This window comes from Balaenoptera ricei, chromosome X (genome assembly GCF_028023285.1).
Source record: "Balaenoptera ricei isolate mBalRic1 chromosome X, mBalRic1.hap2, whole genome shotgun sequence".
NCBI classification, from domain to species: Eukaryota; Metazoa; Chordata; class Mammalia; order Artiodactyla; family Balaenopteridae; genus Balaenoptera; species Balaenoptera ricei.
Genome location: NC_082660.1, coordinates 132,263,182 through 132,283,311, shown reverse-complemented (window position 1 = coordinate 132,283,311; position 20,130 = coordinate 132,263,182). Strand labels below are relative to the sequence as shown.

The 20,130-nt window shown below is 48.6% G+C and overlaps 1 protein-coding gene across 8 annotated transcripts in view; it reads right to left on the bottom strand.

The window, feature by feature from the left end:
- The window catches only part of MAMLD1 (mastermind like domain containing 1), a 56,311-nt gene extending 40,626 nt beyond the window's left edge, over positions 1-15,685 (bottom strand). For all 8 annotated transcript variants that reach the window (XM_059911387.1, XM_059911389.1, XM_059911388.1 and 5 more), the window contains exon 1: positions 15,548-15,685. In XM_059911387.1, coding sequence (XP_059767370.1) covers positions 15,548-15,643 — 96 coding nt within the window. In that variant the 5' untranslated portion in view covers positions 15,644-15,685. The remainder of the gene's footprint in view (positions 1-15,547) is intronic.
- Positions 15,686-20,130: the final 4,445 nt, after the last annotated feature.

Here is a 20,130-nt window from a genome sequence, read left to right as displayed (position 1 = left end):
AATCGGGCAGACAAAGCCACCAATGTGATCCCCACGACCTTATAAACATTCATTAAAATGCATTTCAAAGCATGTGATGCCTTCCCCACCCCCTAAATAATGAGAAAACAAAGGCAACCCTTCTGATAGAGGCCAAGTTCAGCTCTGAAGTCAACATTATTTCTGGTTCTGTCTGAACAATGACATATGGCAATTCTTCCCTTTCTACATTTTTTTAGTCCAGAATGGCAAAAAGGGCAAAGATTTCTTGGTAAAGGGTCTAGAGTATAAGAGTACAGTCCAGGCTCAGAAAATGGGCATAAGGAGAAGAACATATATGTATATATAATATATATATATAACTCTTTCCAAAGAAGTCTGGCAGGTTGCTATAAACACTTGATTTTGAACACTCTAGCTGGAGGTTTAACACAGACACCTACAAAAGGCCAGCAAAAATATGCACCGTCCCTCCTGGGTAAGAATGCAGGAAGCCGAAGGTGTCCAGGAGAGATTGGCTCAGGCAGCCTCGTTTTTCCCTCCAGAGAGCCCCGGGCAAGATCGTCAAAAAGCTGGAAATCGCCTGTGGCGTATTTAGTCTCCCCTTCCTCTCTCATTAGCACCTCCCGCGGGGGCAGCCCCGGCCAATCTGCTTCTGCTTCTCTCAGCCTCTCTCACACGAGTCCACGCATGCTCCATCAACACCTTTCCTCAGTACTGTTACATATGCTCCCTGGGAGTTCCCAAGAACCTCACGCTGGCCAACTAGCTTGCATTTCAAGCCCTCTGAGACAGGAGTGTTCCCCAGTAGACTTGCTCAGAAGAAAGGAGAATAGCTAGGACACGATGCAGCAGGACTGGGTTTGCAGGAAGAGGGACAAGGAGGGAAGGAGGGAGAGAGAGGGAACCTGCCTGCGTGTAGACATGGGATCAGAGGAGCACCCGTAGCTGATGTATCATTTGCACGGTTGTTTTGCAGAACGACGTCCCCGCAAACTGATCTTTCTGTAGAACAAACAGGACTTTCAGCATTTCCAGAATTGCAAGACCTGAGGCTCTGGAGAATCCCAGGGTGGATGGGAACTGCAGGGAATCCTGACTGGCTTCAAGAGGAGTCGGTTTGTCTCAGGAATGAATCTCTGCTAACAGGTGGTTTGGAGCAAGAATCTCACCCTAGAAAGAGGGGCTGTATTGGTGCCGCGGGCTTGCCCCGAAGTGACAGAGACTGCACGCTCTGCAGGCAGAGGCGGGCTGGGGTGGAGGGAGGAGCATTGGAGTAGGCAGCAAAAGACCTGATGGAAGTCCTAGCTCCTCCATTTGCTGTGTGACTGTGGGCAAGTCACTCCCCCTCTCTGAGCCTCAAGTTTTCTTCTGTAGAATGAGTCCTCGGCCTGCCCTGGGTGCCTCACAGCACCTTTGAGGAGTGCACATCAGAAGCAGTCACTGTCACTGATGTCGCTCTCCAGGCCCTGGGTCCCCAGGCTGCCCCAGTGCCCTCCAGTGTGGGCCTCGGCTTGCTCTCTGGCAAATAAGGACACATGCTCTAGAATCGGGACATGGGGTGGGAGTGGAGGGAGACGAGCAGCCTGGCACCGATGGCACCGACCTGACAGCCAGCGCCCACCACTCTGGGCTCCACCGCACCGTCTGCACCCTCAGGCTTCCCAACATGAGGGTGTGGCTTCAACAAGCTTCAACCAGAGCGGCCCCAACAAATGCAGAAATGAGCAGACCTGGGGGTTTTTGAGAACCGTGCTCTCCCTTTCTGTAGTGTAGACACACCAGCTGGAAAAACTAGCAACTCTAAGAATGGCCCCAAACCGATAGATGCATGTAGATTTGATGGGCTCATAATTCAGCTGTACCACCCCCCAAGACGCCTCCAAGTATTCCGTCATTGACCAGGCGTTTCTGGAGTGCGAGCCTTGCACTCCTAGGCTGTCAGAACTGCCAGGTCCTTAGTGACAGGCCGGTCCCTCCCATTCACATGAGGGCTCATGAGGCTGAGAGCCAGGAAGAGATGTGCCCATGGGCCAGTTTCTCTAACTGCCAGGTTGGCCTCTTTCCACTGGAAGAAACCCTGCCCCGGTTTCCTCCAAAGGCCTTCCCATGTAGCATCATTAGTGGGATAAAGATGACCACTTGCGGGGAGAAGAGAAAGATGGAGTTGGTTTCAAGCACCCGGACTTGATGAGGTTGGCCTAGAGATCAAGCAGGTACTGCCTGCGGAGCCACACTAGAAGCCGAAGGTCAAAGGCAAGGGCATCGTCTCAGCCCCGCTGAGTCTGTCTGCGCAGGACTGAGGTTGACAAGCGTCATCTGTATCTCACCTGAATTAGGCTGATGCGCCCAGAAACATGCAGGCAAGAGGAAAAGCGAATGCAGAGCCGAGGCTGGAGACCACCAGGGCCACTGGGCAGACCTGGGTTTCTACATATGAAGAGGGCAGAAGGGCCCTCGGAGTTCATTTAAGCCCAACTTTCTCACTTCTCCCAGGGATCTGCTTCTAAGTATTGATACCTTGTGGTGTGACCTCTCATAGGTCCCTTACTCACTCTGAGCCTCAGTTTCCCCACCCACAAAGTGAACGGGTCCCAGCTTTGGTAAGCTGATGCTATGACTTTCTTTCTGGACTGCTCCTGCAGAGAAAAGATGAATGCTCTTCTCCCCCACCTAAGAGGGCCTCTCTCCCTGGGGTGCAGATAGGCCAAGGAGAGCCTCGTGGTTCACAAGTGTCCTTGCCATGGGCAGGAGGTGTACATCACCTCCAATTCCAGACCATGTTAAAGAAAGCACAGCTTGCCCCAGACCAGCTGGGGTCAAATTATGATCTTCCCCAAATAGCTCTCCATGCCCTTTCAACAAGGAATGACTGGAACAGTGTGTGTGTGTGTGTGTGTGTGTGTGTGTGTGTGTGTGTGTATGTTTCAACAAGGAATGACTGGAACACTGTGTGTGTGTGTGTGTGTGTTTCAACAAGGAATGACTGGAACACTGTGTGTGTGTGTGTGTGTGTGTGTGTGTGTGTTTCAACAAGGAATGACTGGAACACTGTGTGTGTGTGTGTGTGTGTGTGTTTCAACAAGGAATGACTGGAACACTGTGTGTGTGTGTGTGTGTGTGTGTGTGTGGACTAGCTGTGTTGATCTGGAGAGCGGCAGGCAGCCACGTCTGAGGAGCCAGTAGCTTAAGTGGGAAGAAGAGAAAACCAGCTGGGGATTGATCAGTACCTCCTTCCCTGCGCCCAGGTTCAGACCTCTGCTTTGTGGGGACTGAAGTTTATACAATGTGAGGCACCAGCTTTATAAAAGGGAATATAAGGTTCAGAGAAGAAAATTACGTCCCAGACTTTGTAAGGTTCGAAGGCCAGTCCTGAAGCTTAAGCAGAAGGGGACTTTGCTTCTGCCTGTGTCCCAACAACGGGCTAAATAAAATGGCGACAGGCTTTAGACCATGGCAGGAAGTTCCCTGCATGAGAAACCCAACAGCTGTGTAGGTGGGGGAAGAATCCAGAGACACCCGGTTAGTCCAGTGTATTCTGGAGGTCACATGCTTACTGAATAAGCACATTTTAGTGGCTAGGTGCCAACTTCTGGCTCTAAAATATACTAATGGCCTGCAAACGTACGCACCCTAGTTAGTAGATCTTTGAGCCAGGCTGTTGGAGCTCTGATGCCACAGAAGCAGAGGCTGCGAAGGGACATGGGCTAAGGAGCTTCAGGTCAGTGCAGAGACCCTCCCCATGGTCTAGGTCCTCTCTTTTTTCCAGCTTTACTGAGGTATGATCAACAGCTAAAAATTATACGTATTGAAGTTGTACAATGTGATTTTTTGAAAAGTGTGCAACGTGATGATTTAACATATGTATACACTGTGAAATGGCTTAGGTCCTCTTTTTTTGAAATTGAGGCAAAATTTACAGAGCATGAAATTAAGCTTTTGCAAGTGTACAATTCAGTGGCCTTTGGTACATTCACAGTGCTGTGCAACCAAGATGGGGAGAGTTGAGGCCACCTCACAAACTTGTTATCAGAATCACATGAGCTTAGAGGTGGAGATGGTGTGAGCGTAGTGCCTGGCATGGTGTTCATACCGAATAAATACTCTCTCTCTTTCCACTCTTGAAAATGCAAACACATTCTTGGTGGTCCTAAAATAGCCTGTAACATAGTTACTCAGCAGCATTTGCCATTCAAGGCAGATCTGCCTTTACTCATTGGCTGCATTCCTGAACAGCTGTGTGCAAGGCTAACTTTTGTCAACCAAATCATAATAAAATGCAACAAGAATCTGCCATTGAAAGGAAATCCTCAGTAAATCCTTTTATGAAGTGAAGATCTCTCATCCAAACTTGTCTGTCTTAAAGTTGTAGTACTCGGAGATATTAGCCTTTCTTGTAATGAATCCTAGTTTAATTTTGGCCACAAACACATGCTGATGTCCCATAGTGCCAAAGCTCACAGCAACAAGAGTAGATTACATAATGAAAATGATGAAAACCCGAAAATATTTCTTTCTTTCACTGTGTGTGGAAGGTGTCTGTGATTACATCAGGGAGCATGTCATAGAACCTGAAAAATTTCCCGTGTGTGTGTGTCTGTGTGATGGTGTTGGTGGTGATGGTGGTGGTGGAGATGGTGGTGGTGGTGGTGGTGAAGATGGTGTTGATGTAGGAGATGGTGTTGGTGTAGGAGATGGTGTTGGTGGTGGAGGTGGTGATGCTGGTGGTGGAGGTGGTGATGGTGGAGGTGGTGGTGATGGTGTTGGTGGTGGAGGTGGTGATGGTGGAGGTGGTGTTGATGTAGGAGATGGTGTTGGTGGTGGTGGTGGAGATGGTGTTGGTGTAGGAGATGGTGTTGGTGGAGGTGGTGGTGATGCTGGTGGTGGAGGTGGTGATGGTGGAGGTGGTGTTGATGTAGGAGATGGTGTTGGTGGTGGTGGAGATGGTGGTGGTGGTGGAGGTGGTGATGCTGGTGGTGGTGGTGGTTGGTGGTGATGGTCTTGGTGGTGGACGTGGAGGGGTAGTGATGCTGGTACTGGTAGTGGCCGGAGTGCTGACAGTCAAGGGGCTGTTCCTACAGAGTGATTCCTCCTCGCTCCACCTCACTGTAAGGAGCTGCCCTGAGTGGGCCGGAGAAAGAAGACTCGCCCTGAATGTGTTATTAACAGAGACCTCAAAACTGTCTCCTTGCCATCATTCGTAATTACTTTTTTCTCACTTGGAAAATTGAAGCTGAATTACCGGTGAAAACACAGGAGATTTTTGTTTGTTAAAATGCTGCCAATAAAGTAATTTTATGTCAGATTTAACTACAGGAAAGGGCAAGGCATTTCTAAGTTCCTTAGCTGTCCTGTGGCTTAAAAACATAGGACGGACAGCACTTAGCTACCGTACACTTAGCTCTTTGAAGCCATATATTCAGAAAGCAGATGTTGGATGTTGGTGTTTGGGGGCTGACTTCCTGGAGGTATTTTATATCGGCCAGGTTCATTGTTCTAAAGCCCAAAGGCTTGACTTAAAGGAGAAAAAGAGGCAAGAAAATGTTGAGATTTTCTGACAGCATCACACAGACAGCCCTAACACTAGACAACTTTATTGCCTCAAGTTTATTTTAGAAAAAGAGGCAGCTAGCGAGTGGCACTGAGCACCTGCCCACTACAGAGACGGAGGCGTCTACTGTACAGAGCAGGGCTGTCGAGGGGGCCCGGAACAGAAAGCCCCCTGAGAATGAGCACATGCCGGGGGAGGGGCGGGGAACCAGAATGAGACGGAGCTGGAGTTCTAGTGGAACAGACGGTAGGGAAACGGCAAGAACAAGAACAGGGTGTGAGCAGGATCCTTCAGGGGACTGAAGGGGCAGTGATGTGACAGAGTGGCCAGGAGAAGGCCTGGGAGCAGAACGCTCCAGGCAGGAGGGCAGAAGGGAGAGGCCCTGGGGAAAAGCTCTCGGCGTGCTCCGAGGACGGGCAGGTGGCCACTGTGCTTGGTGCACAGCGAGCCGGGGGGACAGCCGTGGCTCACAGAGGGACCTGCAGCCCTGGGAAGCGGGCGGACTGTCAGATGTCTGCGGTGGGAAACCACTGGGCGGGGCGTTACACCGAGGAACGGTCGGCTCCATCTGTTTGTAAAAGGTCTGCCTGGATGCTGATGGGAGAGAGAAAGGGATGTTGCAGGAAGGACAAGGAAGAGTTAGAGAGGCCAGGCCTCTGGAGAAGGGATAGGTCCAGAGGGGGGTCAGGCCAGCTGCGGCACAGGAGAGGAAGCAGAATGCCTGGAGAGGTGCCAGGATCTGTGATTGTCCCTCAAGTGGCACAGAGCCGAGCACCCACTTATGGGAGGAAACTGCGGCCTCGGAAAATATGATCCAAAGCCCAGTGACCTAGATCAGGGGCTCGTAAACTTTCTGTAAAGGCCCAAAGAGTAACTATCTTCGGCTTTGCAGACCAAGTGGTCCCTGTTGTAACTCCAGACGATATGTTAATGACTAGGTGTGGCTTGTGCTAATAAAACTTTATTTACAAGAACAGGCTGCGGGCTGGATTTAGCCCGCGGGTGGGAGTTTGCCAAGCCCTGACCTACAGCACAGGCTGGGCATCTCCCCCGAGGCACAGAGGTTATTTCCAAATTGCCCTCCTCACACTGCAGGGGGCCACGTAGGCCTACTGTTCACGAGACAGTGGCAGGCAACATTTTCGGAGCTGAAAATCTTCAAGATCTCTACCATCGTACAAGTTAGGTGACCACTTCTGAATGGGTGAGGCATGCAGCAGTCGCAAACGCCACGTTTAACCTTCGCTAACGGTGGTTATTGTTACTGCCCATCTGTCGGGCGCTCCACGGGGTCCATGAAAGAGAACGCCGCCTCCCGCAGAAGGCCCGGCTGTCTGCTTGCTCTACCAGCCTTCGTATCCGCAGCAACAATTCGCACCTTGTCCAGCAGATGAAAGCGCACCCTCCTCCCTCGGGCCTTCAAGGGTCTCTAGGATAACCCGGCCCCGAGTCCCACCCCTTCCACCCCTGGCCTCCACAACGCAGCTCTCAGAAGGCTGGGGCTGTCTCCTCCTCATCTCTGTACCCGCAGAGCACCTAGTGTCGTGACAGGGCTCAGCTGGCATCTGCAGATGTGAATTAAGCCCCGGAGCAGGTTTCCTACAAATGATCCTGTTCTCTTCCATTCCCAGCACAAGGCCCAGAGGCAATCGCTTTCCAGAAATGGTGATGAATTCACTAACTGGCCCCGTGAAGGACACGCCTCCTCCTTCGTGTGTCTGGGCCTCTTGTGGTCAACAAAGGAGGCGACCTGGACGATTTCTAAGGGACCTTCTGGCCAAGAGGAAGGGCAACCGCTGTCCACCGAGCATTTACTCAGGGTCACGAGAGTGTCTGTGTGCCAGCTGACAGCCTTGGAGGGGGGCGACCGGCCTGGAGAAACAGCTCTGGATGGAGTCAGAAGAGGGACCGCACCCTGCTGCACCAGGGGGAGGCACACAGAGGGGGTTTGTGAGGAAGGGAGGGGGGGGGAGGGCAGGGAGGGAGGGGTGGCAGCTGCCACGCCTGGGCCTTGGGTCTGGGCCCTCAGGGGTCGAGTCCGGCCTGGGCTCCTGCCTGTCTTTCTAACTTTGGTACTTTGGGGTTGGCGATCTGGTGAGACAGGGGAGGTGGTAGATGAGGAGGAGAAAGGAAAGGCCAAGGGGCAGGAGGCAGGGTTCTGACAGATTCTTCTATGTCAACTGCAGAAATCAGAATCTGTAGCCTGATCTTCAGAAGTGCATGCTTCCTGTCGCCTCCCCAACCTGAGGTCTAGAACTGGGTACCCCAGGGGCAGCTTATGACCCAAATATCTGTCTGCAATCAGAGCCACGTTGAGTTCTCCAGCTGGGGATTTTCAACAAAAGCAAGGGGCCTCAGCCTGCACAGGCCAAGCCAGAGTTTGAGGAGCCCTGGGTCTGCGTCCCAGGGCTGCCCCCCTCTGGTTTGCACACACCCTAGATGGGGGTCGTGCCTGAGTGTCAGCTCAGCCAGACTCTCCTGACACCCTGACCTGGGGTCCGAGAGTGTCCACCCTCCCCCTCCCCCAGGCAGCTCAAGCTCCAGACACCTGTCACCTCAGGCCTGATGTCAAGGAAGCTGTGGGCAGAGGCCGGGCAGGAACGCAGACACGGCTAACGTGGGCTCCTAGAAGTTCAGAAATAGGCAGTGCCGAGCGCCCAGATGCCAGTGGGCGCCAGCTGCCAAACAGACCTCCTCCTCCCGGCAGCCCCCCCTGCAAACTGACTGCGATTTTCAGGTCACTGCTTTGCTGGACGGGGCTACCCAGGTGGGACCCGGATGCAGAGGCCAGTGGTGTCCTGCCAGCCGAGCAGCGCTTCGCAGGAGAGCCGAGCTGAAGGCAAGGCCTCTGCCTGGTGGCCCAGCCCGGCGGGGTGTCTGGAACAGGGCCGGGCCCTCACTGCAGGAGGAGGGGGCGGGAGGAAAAGGAGCGAACAGCTGCGTGCTCCGTGGGGAGGATCCCCAAATAGAAAGGCACATACGCACTGCAGGCTTTGACCCAGAATGCTCAGAGCTACACCATAAATCCAGCGCTCCTCGGGCAGCGGGGCTGTTGATGAGCCTGAGATATCCTCAGGGGCCCTGTGTCTCTACCTGAGCTCCAAGGACACTTGTCTCTCATCGCCTTTCTGAACCAATGCCCATCTCTGATCATTAAAAAAAAAGTGCTCACAGCGGCAATACCCTGTGTGGTTTACACTGCGTTCATATCCACACTGTGTTCATCGTCATCTGACGTGGGCAGAGGGCACAGCCTCGTGCAGGATCCCAGTAACTGTCGGGGACAGCTGCCTCCCCAGTGAGCTGATTCCTGGACCCCCTGGTTCCTGGAAGCCGGGGCCATACACCCTGCTCCCTTCTCCTGGGGCCAGTGCACCCTGCCCACAGCCGGCATGAAGCAGGGGACACTGGCTGGCTGTCCCTACTCCCTGCGGGGTTTTAATTAGCCTGGCTCTCGGCTCACAGGCTGGGCATTGGATGATGCTGGTCAGGGCACCTGGGTTTGAGATCGGAATTTCCAACCTACTGCCCGCGCCACACTGGGAAAGTCCCTCGGTCTCCTCCCCGGTGAAGTGGAGATATTAGTCCCTGTGTCACAGGAGGAGACGAGCTATTGTCCACAAAGGAACGTGCACAAGGGAGCCGCTTGGCCATCCTCTCCTCCCGGCTTCCGAGGAGGACAGGCAGAACTACAGAGTAGGACACATCTGTTCCCAGTGCAGGAAGCCTGGGAAGAGTCTACCTACCCCTTGACTGGGAGCTGCTGTAGCCCATGGTCTAGCACAGGGCTGGGCACACAGGAGGGACCCTGGAAATGTGGCAGAAGGCCTGAGATATGCAGGCCCTCTGACCTCAAGAGCAAAGGGACTTACCCAAGGGCTCACAAAGTGCTAGTTAGAGCCCTGGGATGAAATTTGAGGTCTCCTTACTGAGTTCCCTGCGCTTTTTGCAAAGAAAAGTGTGTGCTTCTGAAGATGAGGGGTACAAACCCCCAACCTGACCACACGCCATGGCAGCCGGTGAATGGCCCTCCTCCTACCGGGCATACCTAAGGTCACCAGTCTAAAGCAGAGGGACAGACAGGACTCCTTTCTGCCCCTTCCTCAGCTCCATTTGCATTCGAGGTGACAAGAAGGAGAAGAAGGGGTGAGCCGTTGGTTTACGTCACACTGCAGGTGGAAAGCAGGCTGCACTTGGGGCCACCCAAATGGGGACCCTTGATAGAGCTCCCCACCTTCGCCATGAGCATCCTACTACAAGTCATGGGATTTCTTGGATCTTAGCGTCCTCATCCATAAAGAGGGGCAATGGCTGGGAAGGCCGGAAGGAAGACTGGGCATGCCAACTCATGGTAACCGTAGAGTCAGCCATTCATTATCATCACATGACGACACACAGAAGGTGCGCCGTGAGCGCAGCGTCCCGTTCCTTCTCCGACTGTATGTCTAATGCCCTTCACGCCTCCATTTTCTCGGGAGCTGCCTTATGAACGGAATAGGCGGCTGCTCAGAGCTGGGGAATCTTCGCAACTTTGGGTGCAGACTGAGACGGAGACGACTGGGTTCCAATTCCATGTGGGCTCTGAAGCGCTCCCATCTGGAGTGCTAGTATTTTAGAGATTCGTGCACTAGTAATCAATCCACTCACCGTTCTGGGGGAGGAGTGGAGATCTTAACTTCAAAAGGAGGGAGCAAACATTCTGCCTCCTGTTAAAACTCCATACACTCACTGCAGAGACTGGATGCCTTATTAAACTTGGGTGGATGCCCAAGTGTTCAAAAGGTAAAACTCCAGATCACGAGTCATTAAGCAATCAGGCTGCTGAATGAATGAACAAATGCTGAGAGGGTGCTGCACTTTCTTACGACAACTACTCCCACCTGATATGTGCTTGGAGCTTTGTGGTTTTCAACACGCTTCAGATCCAAGAGGCAGCAGAGCACAGTGGTGAAGAAAGCAGGCTCTGAGCTCTGTGTCTTGCCTCTGTGACTTTGTCAAGTTGCTTAACCTCCCTGAGCCTCAGTTTCCTGGAGCTAACCTCTTCATCTCAGGGTTATCCTAAGGATTACAGGAGATAAGGCGCCCCGAATGCTTAGCAAGTGCATAGCACCTAGTCAATGCTCAACTAAACGTGGCTGCTGTTCTTACTCTTGGTTCATTTGATCTTTGTCCTCAGGGTGGGCAAAGGATGGACAAAGCCCCATAGCTAGTTAGGAGCAGAAGCAAGACTGGAATCAGGTGTCCTGGGCCCTGGTCTTAGGCCAAGAAAAATCATTACATCAGATGCACGTTTTCCTGCAAGGGGACTCTCAATAATTCACATGGAGAAATGTCTATTTAGGTCTTCTGCCCATTTTAAAATTGGGTTGTTTGTTTTTTTGATATTGAGCTGCATGAGCTGCTTGTATATTTTGGAGATTAATCCTTTGTCAGTTGCTTCGTTTGCAAATATTTTCTCCCATTCTGAGCGTTGCCTTTTTGTCTTATTTATGGTTTCCTTTGCTATGCAATAGGTCCCATTTGTTTATTTTTGTTTGTACTTCCATTTCTCGAGGAGGTGGGTCAAAAAGGATCTTGCTGTGATTTATGTCATAGAGTGTTCTGCCTATGTTTCCCTCTAAGAGTTTTATAGTGTCTGGCCTTATATTTAGGTCTTTAATCCATTTTGAGTTTACTTCCTGTGTATGGTGTTAGGGAGTGTTCTAATTTCATTCTTTTACATGTAGCTGTCCAGTTTTCCCAGCACCACTTATTGAAGAGGCTGTCTTTTCTCCATTGTATATTCTTGCCTCCTTTGTCAAAGATAAGGTGACCATACGTGCATGGGTTTATTTCTGGGCTTTCTATCCTGTTGCACTCATCTATGTTTCTGTTTTTGTGCTAGTACCATACTGTCTGGATTACTGTAGCTTTGTAGTATAGTCTGAAGTCAGGGAGCCTGATTCCTCCAGCTCTGTTTTTCTTTCTCAAGATTGCTTTGGCTATTTGGGGTCTTTTGTGTTTCCATACAAATTGTAAAATGTTTTGTTCTAGTTCTGTGAAAAATGCCATTGGTATCACCTCACAGCGGTCAGAATGGCCATCATCAAAAAATCTACACACAGTAAATGCTGGAGAGGGTGTGGAGAAAAGGGAACCCTCTTGCACTGTTGGTGGGAATGTAAATTGATACAGCCACTATGCAGAACAGTATGGAGGTTCCTTAAAAAACTACAAATAGAACTACCATATGACCCAGCAATCCCACTACTGGGCATATACCCTGAGAAAACCATAATTCAAAAAGAGACATGTACCACAATGTTCATTGCAGCACTATTTACAACAGCCAGAACATGGAAGCAACCTAAGTGTCCACTGACAGATGAATGGATAAAGAAGATGTGGCACATATATACAATGGAATATTACTCAACCATAAAAAGAAATGAAATTGGGCTTCCCTGGTGGCGCAGTGGTTGAGAATCTGCCTGCCAATGCAGGGGATACGGGTTCGAGCCCTGGTCTGGGAAGATCCCACATGCCGCGGAGCAACTAGGCCCATGAGCCACAACTACTGAGTGAGCCATAACTACTGAGCCTGCGCGTCTGGAGCCTGTGCTCCGCAACAAGAGAGGCCGCGATAGTGAGAGGCCTGCGCACCACGATGAAGAGTGGCTCCCACTCGCTGCAACTAGAGAAAGCCCTCGCACAGAAACGAAGACCCAACACAGCCATAAATAAATAAATAAATATTAAAAAAAAAAAAGAAATGAAATTGAGTTATTTGTAGTGAGGTGGATGGACCTAGAGTCTGTCCTACAGAGTGAAGTCAGTCAGAAAGAGAAAAACAAATACCGTATGCTAACACATATGTATGGAATCTAAAAAAAAAAAAAAAGGTTCTAATGAACCTAGGAGCAGGACGGGAATAAAGATGTAGACATAGAGAATGGACGTGAGGACACAGGGAGGGGGAAGGGTAAGCTGGGATGAAGTGAGAGAGTGGCATGGACATATATACACTACCAAATGTAAAACAGATAGCTAGTGGGAAGCAGCCGCATAGCACAGGGAGATCAGCTCAGTGCTTTGTGACCACCTAGAGGGGTGGGATAGGGAGGGTGGGAGGGAGACGCAAGAGGGAGGGGATATGGGGATATATGTACATGTATAGCTGATTCACTTCGTTATACAGCAGAAACTAACACACCACTGTAAAGCAATTATACTCCAATAAAAATGTTAAAAAAAAAATTCACATGGAAATCCCAGGGCTGTTTCAAAGAACTCTCCTTTGGGACTGATATAATTTTATTAACAGAACTTGACTTGAAATTTGTTTTTTGTTGTTGTTGTTGTTAGTCTGTTTCTTGGGAAAGGACAAAAAAACCCAAGTAAGCTGAATGTCTGTGTCAGACCTCTATGCTGAGGATGCTGGCAGGACAAGGGAGGGTGGTGCTAGGGATGTGCTTCCAGAGGCACACAGTTTCCTGGGGTGGGGTGTGGGGTGTCATCCCTGGATATTATAAAGCATCAGAGGGAGCGCAAGCATTGGAAACAGCCGAGATCCAGTCCAGGCCACACCTGGGAGGTGCCAGCCCAGCTCCCACAAAGGACTGCTTTCTGCTGCTGCCATCCTGGGCCCTGTATTAACTTATCTGGACAGCAGGTTTCATGGTGAACTGACTGGCCATTCTGCTTTGAATCTGTCCGTCTCTGTCCACAAACACGGGGCTGCTGAGCTACTCAGCGTGTGGAGCAGAGCTCCGTGTGGGCACCAGGTACCTTCCTGAAGCTGCAGGGACTGACCAGCTGCGAGAATTCAGCTGTGCTCAAACCAGGAACTGCTCAAACCAGAACTGGCTGCATCAGCAGTGCCTGGCTCGGCCAGACTCTAAGCATAGCCATCAGGCACAGCCAAAGGAGCAGGTGCCCTGTGTCAGCTCCTTCAGAGGCCATGTGCATCTTCCAAGAAGATGAATGTGATTTTTACCTTTTGGAGCCCAAGGCTTGGTTTTTGGATCCCCTCAACTGGGGAAAATCCATGGTCTTCTAGGACAGCTTGGCTTTTCAGAAACAACTCACTCTGAGCCACTGGCGGAGAATAAGGTGTGCCACGGAGGAGGGAGAAGGGCTGATTTTGATCAATACCGAGGTGTGACTCTAAAGCAATTAATGTGAATTTTTGGCAAGACTTACAAAGGACTCTAAAGGCCACCTGCAAAGAGAAGCTTAGCCCGGAAATGGCGTGAGCAAGGGCCGCTTCTCCAGAGTGAGGGCACGGGTGGCAGCTCCAAGAACCTGTTCTAGGAAAAACCCATCCTGTGCTGAGATCTACACTGATCAAAACCAAAACAATTACTTACTAGTCACACTTTTTAAAAGGGTGCTGGTGGGGCACATGGGGGGAAGGGGAAAAGGATCCTGCATCTACAACCCACCCACTCTTTTCCCCTAGGGATAGAAACAAGCCTGAAACAAAGGAGAAACTGCAAGGCCCGTTGAAACTGACCACGAACTCTGGATGTAACAAAGGAGAAACTGCAAGGCCCCTTGAAACTGACCACGAACTCTGGATGTAACAAAGGAGAAACTGCAAGGCCCCTTGAAACTGACCACGAACTCTGGATGAAACAAAGGAGAAACTGCAAGGCCCCTTGAAACTGACCACGAACTCTGGATGAAACAAAGGAGAAACTGCAAGGCCCCTTGAAACTGACCACGAACTCTGGATGAAACAAAGGAGAAACTGCAAGGCCCCTTGAAACTGACCACGAACTCTGGATGAAACAAAGGAGAAACTGCAAGGCCCCTTGAAACTGACCATCAATTCTGGATGCATTATGGAGAGGCTTTCCTTCACTGACTTACTTCTTGACCATAAAAGAGAAGCAAGAACTAAAAAGGGTAATTAGGATGGAGGGTAGAGACTGCCATGGAATGATGCCTGACGGGAGGGTTGGCAATTTGGAGCACAGGCCAAAGTAATTGCTCCCTCTCTGCCATCCCATCTTTCCGCCATCTCTGTGAGAGCTGGAACTCCAGTAAACAAAGTTTTGTAAATGTCTCAACTGGATACCACATTTTCAGTACATTGTTGGTGGCAGACAACCAGGGCAAAAAAGAGCAACAGGATTGCAACAATGTGCCCGCACACTTGTGCACAGATCAGAATCCTCAACTAAATAGAAAACTGACTTACTGAAAGTGGATTGCCCTTGGAATTGGAGAAGCCAGGCCCTCTAGTTATGTGAAATGACATTACCTCAGGGCCCCCAGCTCCCAGTTCTCTGAACAGGAAGGAAGCAAACCCACGGGTCTAGAAGAGCCATTTCCTCTCTGCTCTATTAATTGCAGAGATTAAGTGAGCCACTCCTTTGTGGACCTAATACACTGAGATAACAGCCATTGTGTTTGCGGCACCTCCTACTAACTGAGCTAAGCCTGGTAGACTGGCGAGGTTGCAGGCTTTTATTGTCAGATTCAACCAACCAATGGCTCTCTGGAATCCCTAACCCTGAGGTTCAGACCCATGGATGACATCTGAGTTCCAAGGGAGGAAAGCAGAAATTTGTCAAATGAGTTTTTGAAAGGACATCAGGGCCAGAGAATCGAATGGGAATATCTTTCTGTGCCCCACTCACCGGCTTCCTGCTCTCAGTGGTACTAGGAAGCTAATATAATATATCTAGTGCCTGTCATCCCCACATTCCTGGTTTCTATTAAGGGAAAAAGTAGGTCTTTTTCCCTTTGCACCCTTCATCTCTTTCCAGTTGAACGGGTGCAGTACAGAGAGAGCTGGACTGGGAATCCACATGGAACCTTGGACTCTATTTCCTGCTCTTCCAAAAACTCACAAGGGGCAAGGTCAGCTCATCTCCTAGATCCTTTCTAGGTCAGATTTCAGTTCCTTACATTTTGGGTTGGTTGCTTGCCACCAAGTTCGCACAGAGAATTTCAATAACACATCTTACGTTCAAGTTTAAGATTAGAAGCATTCAAAACCCCCCTCCCCCCGATAGCCCATTGTCTGACCGATTCCTGGAGCTTTCTGGGCTCCTGACGATTTCCCACCACGGCGAAATGGGGAAGCATGCTCTTGATTACAAGCCGACTTTTCCAGTCATCCATTGTTTGACCTGCAATTTTATTCTTGACTCTCCAAGGCGCTTCCCAAACGACCTAGACACAGGGCTTAGGGAGACAAAAAGTACACTGTCTTTCAGATATGAAGATGAGACCATTGACCCCGTGAATCACAGACTTGCATTCTGAGGACAGGTTTAGGTGGAGTCAGCCACGTTCGTTTTCCTGTCTCTCTTCCCACCCCACCACCCTCATGGAGCCCCTCCCACCTCCAGGGATGAAGGGCACCAATGGGAGGCACTTGGCTGGGATGAGACCGCAGTCCCTGGCCATGGGGCAGAGTGAAGTTCACTGGAGAGCTGAGGGATGGGTGGAGAAGCAGCCCAATGTACCTTAAATAACAGCGGGCTTAAAGGCAGGGAATGGGGCTCCTGGGTCTGGCTTTGCTTGTGTTGTACGCAGTGAGATCTGGGGAAAGGCTTTTCTGTTTTCTGACACAGTTTTTTTTTTTTTTTTTAAATATGAAAACCATGGTGGTTGGATCAGGTGATGGCTTATTGCCCCTTCAGCTCTACTGAAGCCTTTGGCCCATAGAAGGAGCAACTCCCCACTCTGCCCATTAGCACCCAGCCAAGTGAGCTGACTAACAGGTCATAACCTGACAGTCAATGGAAAGAAGCAATGGATGTTGGAAGGGGCTCATGAAACCCTGGTGCACTGGTTTACAAAACACTAACCGAGCCGGCTGCGATCATGGCTGCCCCAATTTCTGCCCTGCATGACAGATGAGCGGACACGTGCAAACCCAGGTACAGAGGATTTTTCTCCTCTTGTTTTGTTTCATTTCTTTTTGTTCTCACAATGTAGACATGGAATAAGAGCTCTGCTAAGACATTCATATGTGAGGGAAGCTCTCCCTCCCATAGATCTACTTGGCAGTACAAAACCAGGTCTAAAATTTCCATGTCCAGATGCCTGGCTCTGGAAAAATGGAGAAGTACTTTCCCCATTCTCCCACTGAGTACAACTGAAACCTCTGGACATTACATATAAAACAAACATAAGAAGACCCTGAAAGGTGGAGAGAAGAAAACAGGCTGGGTAGGGACCTTGGGACCTAAGGAACAACACGGTGGCGAGCTCCCTGGGTTTTCATTCTGCCTCACAGATCCCAGATCAGGACCTGAAGAAGCCAACAATCCAAAGTGCCAATGAACACAGACAAAGAGTCTCCAGCAAAAGCCAAAGGACTGGGAAAGGGGCAGCCTCCCAAGACCGAAAACTTTTATACAAGAACCACTCTAATTCAGCTAAACACCATAGAAAAAAAGGGTGGTCCCACCCAGCCCCATCAGTAAAGGCCAACTGGGGGCCTAGAATCCACTCCCACAGAGCAGTAATGAGTCATCTCTCCCTGTCCCTGCTAGGGTGGTGTTAGAAGAGGCCTCATAGAGAGCCAGGACCTTTGCCCCTGGCACAGTGGTAATAGGTCCACATCCCATCCCTTCCAGTGTCAGTGGAGATCACATGGGGAACAGTAATGAGGCACTCCTACCCATCCCAGCCAGGGTGGCATTAGTGGAAGCCCAGTGGGGAGCTGGAACTGTCACCACTGCCCAGCAGTAATGAGAAGCCCCGACCTCCCCGGTGTCAATGAAGGCTAAGTGGGGAACCTGGATTTCCATAGCTACCTGGCAGAAGTGAGAGCGTGCTCCCCTTTCCCTGCCAGAGCATTGTCAGAGGAAGTCAGCTAAAACAGAAGATCTAAATAAGTGCTGAAAAATATGCTTCAGGTATGGAAGGGGAATCAAGACATTCTTAGATGAAGGAAAACTAAAAAGGAAAACTAAAAAGGAAAACTAGGGGCTTCCCTGGTGGTGCAGTGGTTGAGAATCTGCCTGCCAATGCAGGGGACATGGGTTCGAGCCCTGGTCTGGGAAGATCCCACGTGCCGTGGAGCAACTAGGCCCGTGAGCCACAACTACTGAGCCTGCGTGTCTGGAGCCTGTGCTCCGCAACAAGAGAGGCCACGATAGTGAGAGGACCGCGCACCGCGATGAAGAGTGGCCCCCGCTTGCCACAACTAGAGAAAGCCCTCGCACAGAAACAAAGACCCAACACAACCAAAAATAAATAAATAAATAAATAAATTTAAAAAAAAAAAAAAGGAAAACTAAAAGAATTTGTTAACAACAGACCTCTCCTAAGAGAATGGCTAAAGGAAGTTCTCCGAACAGAAAGGAAATGATAAAAGAAGAAATTCTGGACATCACCAAGGAAGAAAGAACAATGGAAAGAGAAAAAATATGGGTAAATAGAATAGACTTTCCTTTTCCTTTCAAGTTTTCTAAATTATGTTTGGTGGTTGAAGCACCAATTATAACAGTGCATGCTGTGGTTCTAAATGTATGTGGGAGAAATATTTAACGATTACATTATAAACAGAGGAGGGTGGTAAAGCAGTGGTAAGAGAGGTAAGGTTTCTATACTTCACTTGAACTGGTAAAATGTTGACATCAGTAGACGCTTATAAGTTATGTATATACGATGTAATACCTAGAGCCACCAAGAAAAATGGTATACGAAAAGAAACATGCAAAACACTGTACGTGAATCATCAAATGGAATTCTAAAAAATATTCAAGTCACCCACAGGAAGACAGGAAAAAGAAAATAGAGAAACAAAAATAGAGAGCAAACAGAAATTAAAAATAAATTGGCAGAATTAAGCACTAACATCAATAGCTACATTAAGTGAAAATGATCTAAATACACCTATTAAAAGACAGAAATTGACAGAGTCAATAAAAAAACATAAGCCAACTATATGATGTCTGCAAGATGCTCACCTCAAATGTAATGATATGGGCATGTAGAAAGTAAAAGGATGAAAAACGTGCAAATGTTAATTTAAAGAAAAAGGAGCAGGGGTGGCTCTAGTAATACCAGATAAAGTAACTTCAGAACAAAGAAAATTACCAGGCACAGAGAGGGGCATTATATTATGGAAAAAGGGTCAATCTACCAGGAAGAAAAAGTAATCCTAAATGTGTATGCACCAAACCACAGAGCTACATGATATATGGAGCAAAAATTAACATAACTGAAAGGAGAAATTTACATTTATAGTGGAGACTTCAATGTCCTCTCTCAATAATTGACAGAACAATTAGACAGAAAATCAGCAAGATATAGAAGAACTCAACACCACCACCATCTAATAGGATCTAATTGACACTTATAGAACACTCCACCAAGAAACAGGAAAATTTACATTCTTTTCAAGCACTCAAGAAATATATACCAAGATAGACATATTCTGGACTATAAGACAATCCACAACATTTTTAAAAAGTTGAAGTAATACATGATGGCTTAGTACATTGTGAATGTACTAATGCCACTGAATTGTTACGTGAATTTCACCTTTATTTAAAAAACTCAATACCACCAAATACTGGCAACAATGGGAGAAACTGGATTACTCATACATTGTTGGAGGGAATGAAAACTGGCACTTTCTTAAAAACTGAACATGCAACTCCTATATGACCCAGCAATTGCACTCCTGGGTATTCATCCCACAGGAATGAAAACTTGCAGTCATACAAAAATTTGTAAACAAGTGTTTATAGTAGATTTATTCATGATAGCCCCAAACTGGAAACAACCCAGAAATCTTTCAATGAATGAAGGATTAAACAAACTGGTACCTGTATACCACGGTATACTCCTCAGCAAAAAAAAGACACGACTGTTGATATATATGTAATGACCTGGATGAATCTGCAGAGAATTATGCTGAGTGAAAAAAAAAAAAGGCAACCCCTCCAAACTTACATACTGTGTGATTCCATTTATATAATTCTTAAAATGACAAAACTATAGAAATGGACTGATTAGACGTTGCCAAAGGGTAAGGAGGAGGTTGGTGTGGGAAGGAAGTGGATGTGTCCATAAACGGGCAAAACGAGGGATTCATGTGGAGATGGAAATGTTCTGTACCTTGACTGTACCCATGTCGGCATCCTGGTTGTGATATTATACTACAGTTTTGCAAGATGTTTTCATTAGGCGAAGCTGGCTAAACGGTACATGGGATCTATTTGCATTATTTCTTACACCTGCATGTGAATCTACAATTATCTCAAAACGACAAATTCAATTAAAATCATATGACCGTATCATGTGATGCAGAAAACGGACTTCGCAAAATTCAACACCCATTCACAATGAAAACTCTCAGAAAACCAGAACTAGAGGGGAACTTCCTCAACTTGATAAAGAACATCTACAGTATATCTACAGCTAACATCACACTTAATGATTAAAGACTGAATGCTTTCCCTCCACAATTGGTAGCAAGGCAAGGATATCTTCTCTCTTCACTGCTTGTACCAAATTGGTATGTTGTACATCTTAAACTTACACCATGTTGTGTGTCAAATATATCTCAATAAAACAAAAACACAGTACTGGAAGTTCTAGCTAGTTCATTAAGGCAAGAAAACTAATAAAAGGCATACATATTA